The sequence below is a fragment of the Ctenopharyngodon idella genome, chromosome 15 (genome assembly GCF_019924925.1).
Source record: "Ctenopharyngodon idella isolate HZGC_01 chromosome 15, HZGC01, whole genome shotgun sequence".
NCBI lineage: Eukaryota > Metazoa > Chordata > Actinopteri > Cypriniformes > Xenocyprididae > Ctenopharyngodon > Ctenopharyngodon idella.
In genome coordinates, this window is record NC_067234.1 from 22,546,607 (window position 1) to 22,562,973 (window position 16,367).

General features: G+C 39.1%; 1 protein-coding gene across 2 annotated transcripts in view; it reads right to left on the reverse strand.

Annotated features, from left to right (window-relative positions):
* Positions 1-1,337: 1,337 nt before the first annotated feature.
* The window catches only part of plekhg2 (pleckstrin homology domain containing, family G (with RhoGef domain) member 2), a 44,594-nt gene continuing 29,564 nt past the window's right edge, over positions 1,338-16,367 (reverse strand). Inside the window, exons 5-17 of one of the 2 annotated variants that reach the window (XM_051861975.1) lie at positions 12,246-12,312; positions 11,070-11,116; positions 9,670-9,820; positions 9,368-9,499; positions 9,062-9,244; positions 8,851-8,943; positions 8,681-8,767; positions 8,526-8,559; positions 8,336-8,428; positions 8,150-8,248; positions 7,702-7,967; positions 7,260-7,502; positions 6,863-7,076 (exon numbers count right to left, since the gene is read on the reverse strand). In XM_051861975.1, coding sequence (XP_051717935.1) covers positions 7,810-7,967; positions 8,150-8,248; positions 8,336-8,428; positions 8,526-8,559; positions 8,681-8,767; positions 8,851-8,943; positions 9,062-9,244; positions 9,368-9,499; positions 9,670-9,820; positions 11,070-11,116; positions 12,246-12,312 — 1,144 coding nt within the window. In that variant the 3' untranslated portion in view covers positions 6,863-7,076; positions 7,260-7,502; positions 7,702-7,809. Of the gene's footprint in view, positions 4,234-4,367; positions 5,452-5,545; positions 7,077-7,259; positions 7,503-7,701; positions 7,968-8,149; positions 8,249-8,335; positions 8,429-8,525; positions 8,560-8,680; positions 8,768-8,850; positions 8,944-9,061; positions 9,245-9,367; positions 9,500-9,669; positions 9,821-11,069; positions 11,117-12,245; positions 12,313-16,367 lie in introns of those variants that run through there. The other variant, XM_051861974.1, reaches the window with a different exon arrangement.

Consider the following 16,367-nt stretch of genomic DNA (forward strand, 5'->3'; position numbering starts at 1 on the left):
TATTAAGACTGCTGAAAAGATCATTGGCTGCCCCTTGCCCTCTTTGGAGGACATCGCAAACAGCAGGTGTCTCCACAGAGCCCGCAACATAATAAAGGACAACACCCACCCTGGACATGAACTGTTCAGCCTCCTGCCTTCTGGGAGGCGATACAGGAGTCTTAAAAGCAAGACAGACTAAAAAACAGTTTTTATCCATGGGCTGTAAGGACTCTGAATGGGGACAAGACTTAATATATTCTATTTTGCTTTTAACATGCAATAACATTTTAAGGTGCAATATACTTCTTAACATATAATGTGACTACCTTTTAAATTATTATTCATTCATTATTCATTTATTGTTATTTATTTGATTTTTATGATTCTTATGGTCTTTTGTTATGTGTGTGTGTGTGCTAGATTTTCTTCTTGGCACTGATCAGATGGGGCACTATAATTTTGTTGTTCTGCAATGACAATAAAGCTTCTAATTAAGCACCAACACTTTTTCAGTAAGTTACCTTTCTTGTAGAATTGTGCTTCAAATAAAGAACTTTATGTTGACCAGATTGTTAGTTAATCATTTACAAGTCAATATTGCCTATATGGACAGCGATTAAAAAAAAAAAAAAGTGAACTTGTAAAACTGCGGTGTTATATGCGATGAGGTCGAAAATTTGGGTGCACCTAACTTTTGTGCTGGTGCACCTAAGAAAAAAAAGTTAGGCGCACCACTGCAACCAGTGCAAAAAGTTAGTCTAGAGCCCTGTATATAGTAGGCGAAAAACAATATGTGACAAAAGAAGTCACAGTCTGAATTCACAGTACTTACAAAAGAGTAGGCAAAAAGTACCAGGATGACTTACAACTTCCAGCAAGATTCTGAAGTGTGTATACGATGGACACTTTACTATTCCATGAGGCCGCGGGAGAGAATTTGTGAATGGCAGTGAAGGAATGCAACTGACTCTGGTAGGTTACTTGATAATGACAAATTTTTAGCAGTCAAGAAGTAATTACTTATTCAAAATATGTACCTACTCAGGAGAGTATGCAGCCATTGTCTATCTGTAGGCCAATAGCGTCCCACATTTAGGAACAGGCAGCTTTCGCGACCAATTGTAAAAACCTTTCGGCGCACCCCCCACCTTTCAGCTTACTAAACTTGCACTGAAACTTGAAGCTTTAAAAACAAGTCATTAACAATTAACTTCAGGTCATGTTTTTTCCTTCTTTGGTCTCAGACACACCCATACAACATCTACCATTGTACTACTTGTTTTTTGGGTTTTTTTTTTGGAAAAATACCATATGTTTTTACTAAAAGCTGTGGTAACACAATGGCACAATCATAATTACACTATGCAGGTTTTATTTAGGTACAAATAAGTGAGGGCACATTACAGTGTGACAATCATGGATTTTTTTTTTTTTTTTTTTTTTTAAAGTACAGAGAACAGACTTTGAACATTTGTTTTCTTTGCATAATGTGGCAGGCATGATGTGGAGCATAAAGGCCATAGGTAAACAAATTTGAGATATATGTTTAATTAGCTTAAGCATTAAGTGATTGTAACAATCTCATTTAGAAATCAACAACGCATTACATTAAAAAAACACTAAAATTTAAAACAGAAAGTTCAAGAGTCCATTTGATCAGGATTACCTTGTCTTAGTCCACACCAGAGTACAGTTCTTAAGCATGATGGAATGCTTTTTTTTAATTGTACAGCAAACATTTTCATCAATATAAAATATCAGATCAGATGTTTCGATGTTCGTATTAACATCAATCAAAGCAGCGATTCATGTTCCCTTGTTTTCAAATGTCTTAAGCAAATTTGTATAGAACACAACATACATGAGAATGTTTTGTCTGAAACACACTATTTTACAGACACGTCTGGACCACATTCGAGAAAAATGTGCAAAACAAAGAAACAAGAGTTAAGTGCCAGAAAACAACTACTTCATAAATAAGTTCTTTATATATCACAGCCAACTAAAAGCCTGTAATGACAGAGGCTTTAGTTCAATTACGTATAATGAATTTGCATATTACAGAGTCTTAAAAGCAATAAAATAAACACTGCCAAATATAGCAAAGCAATCGTTTTTTTTTTTTTTGATGTTTGACTTGTATCTTGGCCAAGAAGTAGGGTTGAGGGTTAAAAAAAAATAAATCACTGACCATAGTATCAACTGGCTGATACCCGTATTTTATTGTCCGTGAATTCTTTCCCGTCTGAGTGAAGTGGATTTGGATCTCTATGCTGACTCCTCTGCTACATGCTAAAGTGCCAGATAAAGTGTCTTTGAAGAATGAGGCACAATACTAGACCTCAGGAGCACACCACTCAAAGCCTTTTGCAGTTCTGCATTGAGAAGTTGCAGCTATTGATGCTGACCCTTCTTCTGCTCTGGCTGTCTGCTACAGGGGACAGTGTTTGAGTCAGGCTGACTTGTGCATTGCTAAAGGATGCTATCCTCCCACTCCCGGCAATCTGCAAGTTGACGGTGGTGGCATAACTGGTTTTTAATGTTGTTTTGGACCCTTGATTAATAACACTGTCTTCTGTTTTACCCTCAGCTGGGCAATGAATGGGAGTCTCTCTCTCATTGGGGCTGGCTGGAGCGACATAGGGACAGATCAGGGTGCTCCGACATGTAGATTCTGCAACCTCTATGTCATCTTGCTCTGTCTCGGCGTAGGACAAAGCATCGGTTTCAGTATTGGGCTCTGTGTTGTATTTAATCAACAGATCATGTACATCTGGCCAGGCAATGCTTGTGAAATGTTTTCCATTATGACTGGTCCTTTCAGCTGTTAGTCTGACAGGTGAAAGAGGGCCAGGACTGATAGAAGATGGGCTACCACTGTATGAACCCCCACGAGGACTTGTTAACCCCAATTCTGAACCCATTGACCATCGTTCACTTTCTGCCCAAGACCTGCGTTGGTGCCTTTTTGGACTGGGTGGTCTGTCCCCTAGAGCAACAAAGGGCAAACTGGTTCCTCGTAGCCTCCTCTGGCTCTGAGAGATGGTTGCTGAACATGGAGACGTTCCCATTGGGGTAGGAGAGATGATTCTGGTGCCTTTTGGTGTAGAGTTTGTTTCCGCTTTTGTTGGAGAACATGCATTTATTAATGAGGGATTCCTTGGCTGTGGATTTGCAAAGCCCCATACACTTGTAGGAATGCCAATAGGGGGTGGGGAGGTGATTCTGGGGCTCTCACATGGAGATATTGAACAAGCTGACGTTGATCTTGAGATGTCCAAAGATAGAGGGGTAAAAAAGCCACCTTGTCTGGGGGCTCTGGGATTCGGTGGCTTTGTTACCAGATTACTTGAATGGTTCGGGGCAGGTGGAGGGGAGCAGATTCGAGAAATTGGAGAGGGGCAAATAGAGGGGGACTGTACACGAGAGCTGGGCTCGGAGGACGGGAAGGGCCGAGCCACCCTATTGTGCAAGGTTGTTCGTTGAGAATCATGGAAATGAGGGAGTCCACCCACATTTGAGTGTGGTGCTTTTTTGTGGTTAGTGACCAAACCGTTATTACTCAAACTGTTGTTATTGTTGTTATTGCCATTTAAACTGGTGTAAGGAGACTGTTCAAGAGCTGCGGCGCTTGGGCTGTTGGCAGATGGAGTTGAATGGAGGCTAACTGGAGGTGCAGGGGATACTGACCGTTGACTACGAAAAGGAGGAGGGGACTGAACTGTTGCTGGGCTAGATCGAAGACTGTTTGATCTAAATGGGGATGGAGAAGACCTTGTGGCTTGACCTTGGGGGTTTCCTACCCCAGTGCTGGATGTACTTCTAAAACCTGACTCCACACTTAAGTCCAAGGTGATGGCTTTAGGTGATGGTGTCCTAAGTCTCACAGAAGATGTGGGCAGAGGAGAGGAGCTTACAGGTGGGGAAGCAGTCTGAAGATGTGCACCTCTCTTGGCCATGCTTTGAGAAATCGTCTGACTGATGCAAGAGGCAGCAAGAGACTTTGCAAGAGCTGAGGGCGTTGAGGAAGGTCTGGAGTTCTGGGCACCTCTAACTGGAGAGGGTGACCGCATTCGCAGGTTTGGGCTAAAGGCAGAGGGTGGTTTTGCATCTAATGGACGTCCACAACCAAAGGGAATGTGTAAAGGTTTATCATTAAGAGCATGGGATAAAGATTGTCTATTATGAGAAAGACCAAAATCAGAAGTATCCTGAATCTGTTCTTCAGTCCGCAATGAAGTATGTGGCACTCTGAAAAGCAAGATAAGACACAGATTAAAATGAGATCAAATACTTGACTGCTGTTATATAAACTACAACAGCATAACCTAAATATCAACTGGGTACACCCTATAACCACAGCTTGGTTTGTAGCAGCAGACTACCTTTGAGCGACTGGAGATGATGAATTCCAATTGGCAAAGGGACTCCTCTTTCCAGCAGTGGAGGGTAGATTGGAAGGTCTTTGGCTAGTAAATCTTGGAAGCTCATCCAAAGAAGGTCCACCTAAAGGGGGTGTAGAGGGTGGGCTCAAAGACTTTGAACTATTGCTCAGGTCTTCTTTGGATTTAATATCTAGTGGACTACACTTGCCACATGTACCAAACAGAGGTGCCAGTTGTGTAGGGCTAGTTGTATCCTCCTGCAACTGGGCCAAAGGGTATGACTGCTCTGATTCCTCAGATATGACCAAAGTGGTTGAAACACAGTTTTTCAAGGAGGCTGCTGACTGTAATGGGGGACATGCACCTACTTCGTTAACAGAGGACACTACATGTGTTATTTCCTCCAAGCTAGTGGTTTCAGTGTCATCTTGGACCTGCTTGGATTTCAAATGTCCTGTATGTATTTCATTTTGTTTATCATCTATGGCCAATATTCTTTCACAGTCCTGTACAATTGACACACTTTTCTCTTCCACACTGTGAGTCTCTTCTTCTAAAGGTTTAATGACTACTGGGTCAATAAAATGTTCACCACTTGAACCAGAATTGCTCACAAAAGCAGTGTTTTCCTCTTGCAATATCTGTCCTACTTCAGTCCTATTTATTGAAATGAATTTGTCCCCAACATTTGAATAGTTCTCCTGAATGGACTGTGGTATGTTGTAAGCATGCTCATCCAAAGGAAATCCAGAGAGGTTGGATGGCATTTCTTGGACATGAGCTCCAGAAGTTGGAAGTGACAAGGATTCAGCTCCATGTATTTTAGACTCAAATTTTTCTAAGGAGCTTTCTCTATGGTCTGATATCACAGAGACCTGTGATTCCATAACAGTTGTTAATATTTGAACTGAAGTAGCAGAGGACTCAGCAGAAGAAAAAGACAGTGAATCAGATCCAATTGCTGAGATCTCATCTGGAGGCCCAATGAGATTACAATCATTTTCTTGGTGATACATTGTAGACAGCTTCTCCCTTAAAATTATGTGACCAAAAGGCTCAGTAGGTGTGGATACTGAAGATTCTTCTGCAAAAAAACAATAGGCAACATTTTATTAAACATATTTAAAATAATGTTTTCCATCACACAAGATAATAATTAAATTATCTTAAGAGCTCACCTGTGGGCTGACTTAGTATTCTCATGTCCCCCTGGTGCAGCTGTACTTGCTGCGACTTAGGTGAAGTGCTTCCTTTTCCCTCCACTGACCATGCTCCCCTACTCACTCGTGTTTTCTTCTGATGTAGTGGTACCTTCATGCTGCTTGCCTTGGCAGTGTACATGCGTGCAAGCATTTGCACTTTATTAAGAATCTTTTCTGAGTTCTCTACCAAGCATTGGTTGACTGGTCCACCCTCAAGAAACTCTAAATCTGGTACCTCTGCCATTCCTTCATAAAGGGTATGACTACATGTTACCACCTTGCCATGACGCGACCACCGGCCAACTTTAATCTGACTAGGAAGGCTGTCCAGGCTTCCATTAGAAGACATTCTAGCTCTGGTTCTTCTTCCATATTGAAGAGATGTATCCGCTGTCTCTGTCGTCTGCAGATTAGATGGGTCTGAAGTGTCTGGATTGCACTGTGAATGTTCAGATTGCTTTTGTTGTACTAGGGTTGTTGTGCAATTTATAGATGTCTTATTTTTCTCAGAAACATCTGTATGTTCAACACAGCTGTTCTCTTTTGGAAGAGGGGCTTTTGGATTTTTTTGAGACTCTTCACCAATTCTTTCTTTCTCCTTCCACAATTTCATACAGGGACTGAATTTACACATTTCTACATCATTTTCTTCTGCAGTCTTGCTGTCTAATTTTTCTTTTTGTTCTTGTCTAACATCGGAATGTGAGAGAGGAATGACTATATCAGCAGATTCCTGATGGTTGAAAGTCTGGTCAGCTTGGTCTGATATTGGGAGTAATGAAGATCCTGAGTCAGTTTCAACTGAGTCTGAGAGGCCACTCTCAGATTCAACTAGACTATCTTGGTGAACACAAACATTGAATCGGGACACAGAATCCTTCACTAATCCTGCAGGAATATTAGAGAAGCTGTTCCTTCGTGCCATCTGACTCTCCTCGACACCTGCCTCTGCGGCCTCATAATAGCTGCGTATCTTCTCAATAATCTGCTTGTCACTTTTGGTCAGTTTTTGCTCAGGTTCTACTTTGAGGACAAGAGAGTTTTCAGTTGCTTTCAATGTAGTACCAATGTGAGCACAAGCTGAACTGGCCTCACATGCGGTATCATCAGTTTTGTCCAAATTATCAGATAGATGAGGCTCTTCACTTTTACTAACAGAGCCCTTAGTATCTTTTTCACTTATGGTCTTCTCCATCTCTGGTTTAGATGATTCACTATGACTGGGCTCTGGTAAAGTCAACTCTTCTGATTGATTCACTTCTTTGGAGGTGTGCAATGGTGATGATGCTCTCTCAAGCTCCTCTGGTGAAGCAACATTTGCTTCACAGGATGGAGGGCTGCTCTCATCTTTGTCTGACTCATCTACCAGTTTGTTGTCTGCCTCTGGTACTTTGGCATCGTTGGTCTGATGTTTATTTTCATCCACCTCAGATATTAGTGGTTTGGATTCATCTGACTGTTGTGCCTCCAGTGGCTGGACTTCTAGGGACTCTGGAGTCAACTGGCACTATGGAAGACAAAAAAAAAAACCATGTAAAATGGCAATTTCTTATAACTAAAAGCTTACATTAATAGCATTACTGCTACAAAATCACTGATGTCAATGTGTATACCAGTAGCAGAGTTAATACAGCAATTACTATCTCTGCAAAATGTGTGAGGTGTCAAAATGTTTTTGTGCTATATGTACCACTTCAGATGTTAACTCTGCCATGCCTTGTCGAGCACGGCTCTGGTTAATGAACTGCATGATTTCCTCAGTAATGGACAGTGTTGGTGGTGGAGGGAGTGGGGTCATGTCATCCTCATCCTGACATAAAGCCAGATCATCACGACCAGATTCAACTTCAATGACGGAGGATGCCAGAGTACTGGTACTGCCTGAAGAGCCCATGCTATCAGCCTGTGGGCACAACTCCCCTTCACTGCCAGCCTGGGAACCCATTAATGGACAGAAGCATAGATATAGAAATATAAATAAGGTAATTTTGGACCCTTGAATAACATTTTATCATGGCTGAGTAAACAAACCCTGTTGCTACAAGATTGCATTATGTTGCAAAAATTTATATAATTAAGGCTGTGTGTACAATATGTAATGTTAAATGGAAGAAAATGAAATTCTCTCACACCTTTAAAGAACCTGGATTCCGTGAGCAGTGAAGCCATGGCAGATCAGAAAAAGAAAAATAGGAACAAAAAATGATTTTACATTCTTTTTTAAAAGACATTTCCATTCTTTAAAACTTTATCTCTGTTCCAATTATGTTTACTTTTTCACATACTTTTTCACATCCAGAGATAAACAAGATAACAAAACAAGATGAAACAAAGTGAAGGAACTTAAGTTCAAACTCACCACCTTGCTGGAATGCAGCTTCTATATCTTTGGCAGGCGCTTGAGACACATAAAGGTTAGATTTTAGACTTTAAACTTTAGAAACTGTTTTTGCTAAAGTACAAAAGAACAATAATTGGTGCCAGTATCATTATAACTTAACAAAAAACAAAACAAAATACAATAAAAAAGAAAAAAAGATTAATTATAATGCAACTGTGTATATAAATCATGAGATTCACCAGACTGTCTCCTTCCACGCTTGTAAGGCAGGTTTCCCTCTAGGAGGAGTGGAAGGCATTTCCTGGCTTTTTCAGGGGTGTAGATGAACTCTGGTGGTTCTGTCAGGAGTTATGGAAGTAACTTTTATGAGTATATGAATCACTACAGGTTTTGAGGTATTCTAATAAACACTATATATGCCAGACCTGATTGCCTTCTTCCTCTGTGGTAATTATGAACATCATCCAGTCGAGGAGAAGGCATCGGCTTTCTTATTGGCTCCTGATCAAACTGCGGGGCTGAACATGATACAAAAAACGAATAATCCACAGCGTGTAAAAACAGTCAGTGCCTCCAGCAACAATTAAAAACGACAACAATGCAGACAATACTTACACTGACAGAAGTTGTCACCAAGAACCTGCCTTGCCTGGAAAACATATTAAGACATTTAGCACTTTAGTGTCCTTTTGTGAACTATGTATAACTGAACCAGCCAGATTTGAATGTGCATTATCCCTTACATAATGACATATAAACAACTCTATTACTTTTTGGGGCAAGGATGCAGGATGGTTCTCCACTATCATTCTCTTGAGGTAATGTAGCCACAGCCGCTTCTCCTCCTGGTTTTTAGCCTACATATAAGGTAAGTTTTTCTTAAGGTAAAGTTGTTAATATACATTATAAAAAGTACATTATAAAAATGTATATATTTTACCTGAACAATGTGTTGCTGTTTTGGGATTGTTTGATCGGACACCTTAAAACAGAGGGGATCCTTCATGTTTTCCACTAAGAGCAGATTACAGCACTTGAAAGATGAGAGGGAGAAACGGAACAACATGAGGCCTGCATATCCCAAATCCTGTAATATAACACTATACTCCTACTGTAGATTTATGGTAGATTTGGAAATTAACATGACTTACAAAGATGTGAGTACTGTATATGAAATGATCCAGCCTTTTCTTGGCAATTAGAAGCATTTTGTCAAAAAGAAAGAATGCTCTTTCCTTTTTCACACGCTGAACCCGGAAGGAACCTTCAAGAACCAGTTCCCCAAAACCGCTTAGATCAGGACCAGTCCAGTTCAGCAACAAGCTCTCAATCTCCTATTTAAAAAAAAAAGAAGTTACATTTGCAGTTGGAATAGAATTCAATACATTGAAATCTCACAGTTACAGAATATTTGATACTGTAAAAAGTCATAGGGTGCGTTTGATGTCTGGGATTACCTGAAGTCTGACTGCATGTTCCTGTTTCCTCTTCATGTCATTGATGTACCAGGCAACTGCTGTCATGGTTATAATGGCATCTTCTACCACCTCATACCCTGGATCACTTTTATCAAAGTGTTTGGATAGTTCCTACCACAAGGGGGCGACAACATATCAGCTGTACAGTCTGACAGGAGTTACAAATTTCTTTCCAAAGGGTCAGGGTTTGTTTAGTTAGCATGGCCCCATTTGCCCTGCTGGTAGATGGCAGGATCAGAGCCAAAATCGGCACAACTGTCACTGTATTATACTCCACTGACCTGCAGTAAAAGGTGGTATTTAAGAATCCTTTGCACCGGTTTCAGCAGGTAGGTCTCCAGAGGCAACGAGTGACACAGGGTGGCCTGCCTTTCCTGGAAGAAGCGCACCAGGCTCTCGTTCTTCATGCAGTCCCGCAGAACGGCTACTGAGCTGGACGGAAACAGGGAGGAAGACATTTAACAGGGTGGTCTACTGGGAGACTCATCAGTTTGGCAGTTTTGCCTGACAGCACTTCATCTTATCATAAGGCCTACGGTAATGCATTCAGCTGATGGGCCTGTAAACCTACAAATGTACCAACAAAACACTCAGACTCTTCACATACAGTCTCTAAATGTTAAATACAACTCAGAAGTATTAATTTGTTTTTATGAAACCTCCTGCTTCTTCCATTTTCACACAAAATGTGTTTTTATTTCTTGCTGTAACTTAAGTGTTTCAACACATTTAGATGTATATGAGTACTGCCGTGTCAAGTATTTATAATAAATTTTCTCTCAAGAATCTGTACTAAGACGAATCAGCGCTGCAGTGTTATGTGTATTAATATGCAACAACTAATTCTCTAAAGGTGGATCAGAATCAGCTCTAGCAGAACATCTGTTGCTGTTGTACCAGAGGCCCATGGGAATACTAAGAGAGGGGCTGAAAAGTATTTCCAAGTAGTCATCATCCAAGCATGTCTGCCTCTGATATGTCTAATTTTTACACTAGACATATAGCTAACACTGACTAATTAAAACCACATGACATTCATCAAAAATATCTTACATGACTATACATCATTGCGGTTGACATCTACATCACATGAATCTAATTATGTTTTCCACAAAAATGCATTGATGAATTTTTGTTACTAAGGTTTTTAACAATTTAATCAATTTGAAATGTAAGTAAATAAATTTTAATTAAATACACATACTGTTAAAATGTTTGAGGTTGGTAAGATTTTTTTTTTAATGTTTTGAAAGGCTGCATTTTTTTTTTTTAGCAAAATACAAACAGCAATATTGTGAAATTATATATATATATATAAACTGTTTTCTATTTTAATATATTATAAAATGTAATTTATTCCTGTGATGGCAAAGCTGAATTTTAAGCATCATTACTCCAGTCTTAAGTGTCACATGATCCTTCAGAAATCATTTAAATATCCTGATTTGCTCAAGAAACATTTCTTATTATTATAAATGTTGATATTAATATTTTTTGGAAACCATGATACATGTTTTGGAAGATTCTTTAGTCAAAAGACCAGCATTTATTTGCAATAGAAATCTTTTGTTACATTGTACGTCTATAGACATTTTTTTAATCAAAATCTTGCTGGCTTCAAACTTTTGAATGGTACTGTAGTGTACATAATAGCAGAGAAATAGAAATATTCTTCACTTACTTGGGGTAATTCATGCAGTATATGGTGTAAATGTCAAAAGCTTCACTCTAAAAAAACAAAAAATCATAATTAATTGACTTCAAAGACTGATTGTATGATAACACTTTCACTTCTAATTTTGGACATTACTTGCTGTTCAAAAATATGGAAAGTGTGGTGTTATGAAACCAGACAAAAATACAACAGAAGAAAAAAAAAAAATGGCACAATCATTGACTTTGGCAGTATGTGGGAGATTTTCCACTAAACGTTTGTGCACCAAAAACAGAAGCAGTACAAGAACAATCCAATCAAGTGAACCCCGTCATCTGCTTTGGCAATGGTCACTATACCCAGATCTGACCAGATATGGGCAGATCAGCTTCAGTTACATTCACTGAACTGCATGTAAACACATCTAATATTTGCTCTATTTGGGGCCTGATATCTAGTCTAGAGGCATTGCTTTGATTTGGTACAAGTTTGGGGTTTTTTGATGCTGCTGAGATTATGGGAGGAAAAACTTGACTCTGAGCCTCTATGGCATTAGAGAAGGTTAAATTGAGCTAAAACCTCAAAATAACCCACCGGTAATGGCTTAATCAAATGTACTCTGTGCTTCCTAGGCCAGTGCTAATTGATCCTAACAGTGGCCTGTTCAGCAGGAGGTAAACACTGGGTTCTTGGTGCTTGAGACACTGCCTCTGGCAACTGAAAGGTAAAGAACGATTTCCTTTTCTAAACCAAGAAACAAATCATTGCAGAAAAAAGAATGAGCACATTCAACCCCTCTACCACTGCAAACAATGATGTCCTTGTCTGGTTCCCATCCCAGTCTGGTCTGCTCATTGTTGTGTCATTGTGGTGTGGAGACAAGAGCACCAAAATTGTCTGCAAATGCACTTAGCTGACGTGTGCATGTGTTAAAAGTTCAACACTGTTTGCTGATATGTTTAGGTTTCGTTTTACAGAGTCCATCTGTTTTTCTGGCCCAAACATTTCTGTGTGCTTCTGCCATACTGCCAAGCGAGGGCCCCAACATAACAGATTAACAAAACTGGATTTCCCTTAGACAACACTCTTAGAATGACGTGCATTAAAACACTTCACTCCTTGTCTTGAGATATGTGTATTGTATGCTTTCCAATAAGGTATTAAACAGAAAAAAAAGTGTATTTTAATTTGTCATGTGCTTACCCTCTCCACAAAGCATTCTGCTATGGCTGCCGCATGTGGACTACGTTCCAGATCTTCCAAAAGCTCACTATGAAAAACAAAAGGGTCAATTCAGTTTTGGTGCATGACACACTTATTTCTGCTCACATAGTCTCACAAAAGCATTTGCAAGTTAATAAAATATATTTGAGTGGCACATAAAAACCAGTTTTCTGACATGAGTATTTGTTTGTTTAAATTTTGTCCCTTTCTGAGGAAACATCTGGGACTGGAGTTTCAAGAGGACACTCTTGACTGGAACGGGCTCAAACTCCAGGCTGCATTTCCAAACAGCATTCATTTCTTTTCTATCATTTAGACCAAACTCTTGCCTAAATGCACACAGATGGGATGCTTTTCATTTTGGCTTGATTTCCTCCAAACATGTCCCAATATCCCCACAGTCAAACTTAAAAACCTGTCTAAACTCTTAAACATAAAGGTTCCAAAAGGGGGTTTTCACAGCAATGCTATTTTAGGTTCTCCAGAGAACCGGTAAAAAGTTCTTAAAAGAATAGTTTTTTCTTAGCGCAAAGAATATTTAAATAATTTGAAGAAACTATTTCCATTATGTGCAATGGAAAGGTTCCATAGGTGTTAAAGGTTCTTCATCGAACCATAAATGCCAATAAAAACCTTTATTTTTTAAAGTGTACACAGATTTTCTACATTCTGCTGGTGGGGGAAAAGCTTTCAGGAAGTAAATCAATGAAAAACATAAATTTTGCATTATATTGACTAGTAACAGCGTCTGGAAAGCAATAAAGAAAACTTGGTTTAGTGAAACAATCTCTATTGTGACTCAAACACTAGATGGATTTTCCCCTCAGTGTTATGGATTGATATGATCTTTTGTGGCCGGTGGGACTTTTTCGATCAAGGGTGAGTGGTTGTACATTCTCCGACTATATTCTGAAGGGTTGAACGAAAACTGTGTGAAGGCACGACCAGGCATGCTGTATTTCATTCAGTCCATTAGCAAGACTCCAACATTCATTCCCGTAAGGCCCCCAAACCGCCAGGCTGGTCAATCTCGAGGGAAGCCTTACATGTCGTGAAAGAAAACAACGTGACGCTCTCTAAACACTATGGACTTTCCTTCATGTGGCTGAGGGGAAAAGTTCGGAAGGAAACCGCAGCACTCCAGCCTTCATCATCCTCTCTTCCCCTCTGAAGGCGAAACTCATTTAGTGGCTGACCTTTGTGGTGAGGGGACTTCACTGTGGTTATGAAGGAAATTGAATGAGTTTATGCATGCCTTCTTAAATTGTCCAAAGAGCTTGATGTTCTAGGTGCCTGTAGGGATGGGATGTTCTTGACCGATGACTTGAAAAGGTGTGTCATAATAACAACACATAGTTCTGTAATTTGTAATTGTAAAACAATAAAGATATGTTACTGTCGATTCAAAGCCACAAGTATATGCTTTCTGGTCCGAACTGTAGTAGATAAGTTGGATTCAATTAGATCTTGGCGAATCTTGTGAGGTTTTGGCCCTTTCACTCAAATCCCAGGAAAGTGTTGGCGGACCAAAGGTTTGAGACTTGAAATATGTGTGCTACATTCATAATAAATACTTTCCCAGGTTCTTCTTTGCCAGATACAGTACACACAAAGAGTTATTTGAGTGTTTAGGGTAATATTTGAGGTAAAATGAGAAATTTAATACATTAAGACACCAGATTGGTTTTTTGAACGTGTCAGAATTGGCTACCAAACCATGTAGCAAAATCATACAGTGAAGAACAGCAATAAAAATGTCTCACTTATTCATTTTCAGGAGATACAACCAGAGATAGGGAGTTACCTGAAAGAGGCCCTGAATGTAAAAAATGTAATTCCCTTCGTCCCATTCAGTCTTCACCTCACCCTTCCCCTTTTTTTGGACTCAACTCATAAGTTGTTGTCTTCTCTCAATTCATTCTCTCATCCTAGTCTCATCCCTTTCTTTTGTCTTACTCCCACCATTCATCCATTAACATGGTGTGTATAACTCAAACAGAAGTTCGCTGCATTAAGGTTCCTTTCATCTAGCTCGTATTTCCCACAGCAGTCAAGCCTTTATTTTTGCTGGAGACGCATCATCCTATGGAGGGGGAAATTCACACAGTCATTCTTCTTTTTTATGCAATATACAAATCCTCAGGACAAATCTACACCCGTTATTTCTCCCCAATGAGATCAAAGCAGACAGCGAGACAGTAAGGAGACAAGAGAGCAGTAAAAATGAATGCTTTGGGGGAAACCAGATTTGTCTTTATTAAGAAAAGAACACTCCTTATTCTCAGTGTCAAGGTGTACTTGAATCCAAAATAAAGTCAAAGCATGGTACAGTGGCAGACCGAGACCTCATGCAAGCACACACAGGTAAAGGTTACCTGTGTGTGGAGCTCTCGGTTGAAATAACCACCACCTTTTGCCCTGCTAGCGACGGCCCTGGATGCACTTGGAGTGTACTTGGTACATGAAACAGTATGATATTCCATTTTTATAAGACACAGTCGTTATATTAAAAGTAAAAAATAATAATGATAATAATAATAATAATTAAAGGGGTGGTTGATTATGATTTCATTTTTTTTTTTTACTTTAGTTAGGTTGTAATGCTGCTGTTTGAGCATAAACAACATCTGCAAAGTTACGACGCTCAAAGTTCAATGCAAAGGGAGACATTTTATTTTAAAGAATTCTCTGTTTAAGGACTACAACAAATGGCTGATAGGTTCTACAACGAGCTTCTTCCCGAGTCGGTGACATCTCTAACCCTAAAATTTACATAAACTGAGGAAGAGGAAGAGTTGTTGTAGTAGAGTGTTGTTGCCAAGCCGTCATTTTATGGCGGGCTGTTTCACAAATGAGGGTCAATTCAACGCTGGATTTGCACAAAAGATTAACATGACAGCACATGCTAGTCGATGAGTTGAATCAACTTCACAGCAACTACATAAATTTATCCACTAACCATTCAGAAATGTCTAGTTTCATTCTAAAAGTTGTAACTTCTTCCTGAGTCTCTCTATCAGTGTCCGACTCCGGTTTGAACAATGTAAGGCTGAACACCGTTACTGACAATCGTCATTTGATTCTCCAGCTTGTTAAAGCTCTGCCCTCTTCTGGAAAGGGGGCCGGGAGCAGCAGCTCATTTGCATTTAAAGGGACACAAAAAAACATCCAAATAGGAGAAAATTTGACAAGCTATAATAAATGATCTGTGAGGTATTTTGAGCTGAAACTTCACAGTAGGGCTGTCAAACGATTAATCGCGATTAATCGCATACAAAATAAAAGTTTGAGTTTGCATAATATATGTGGGTGTACTGTGTGTAATTAATATGTGTATATATAAATACACACAAATTAATGTATATATTTAAGAGAAATATTTATGTACAGAATATTTTTATTTATATATAATAAAAATTATATAAAAATATAAATACATATACTTGTACAATTTTTCAAATATATACATACAGTGCCACTTGAAAGTTTGTGAACCCCTTGCAGAATCTGTGAAAATGTGAAAAATTTTAACAAAATAAAAGAGATAATACAAAATGCATGTTATTTTTTATTTAGTACTGTCCTGATTAAGATATTTTACATAAAAGATGTGTACATATAATTCACAAGACAAAAAAATAGCTGAATTTATTAAAATGACCCCATTCAAAAGTTTGTGAACCATTGATTCCTAATACTGTGTGTGGTTACCTGGATGATCTACAACTGTTTTTTTTGTTTTGTGATGGTTGTTCATGAGTCTCTTGTTTATTCTGAGCAGTTAAATTGCCCAGCGTTCTTCAGAAAAATCCACCAGGCCCTGCAGATTCTTCAGATTTCAAGCATTTTTTGCATATTTGAACCCTTTCCAGCAGTGACTGTATGATTTCGAGATCCATCTTTTCACACTGAGGACAACTGAGGGACTCAAACACAACTATTAAAAAAGGTTCAAACATTCACTGATGCTCCAGAAGGAAACACGATGCATTAAGAGCCGGAGGGTGAAAACTTTTTGAATTTGAAGATCAAGGTAAATTGTACTTAATTTGTCTCCGGGAAACATGTAGGTATCTTCTGTTGCTTCCAAAGAGCAGTACT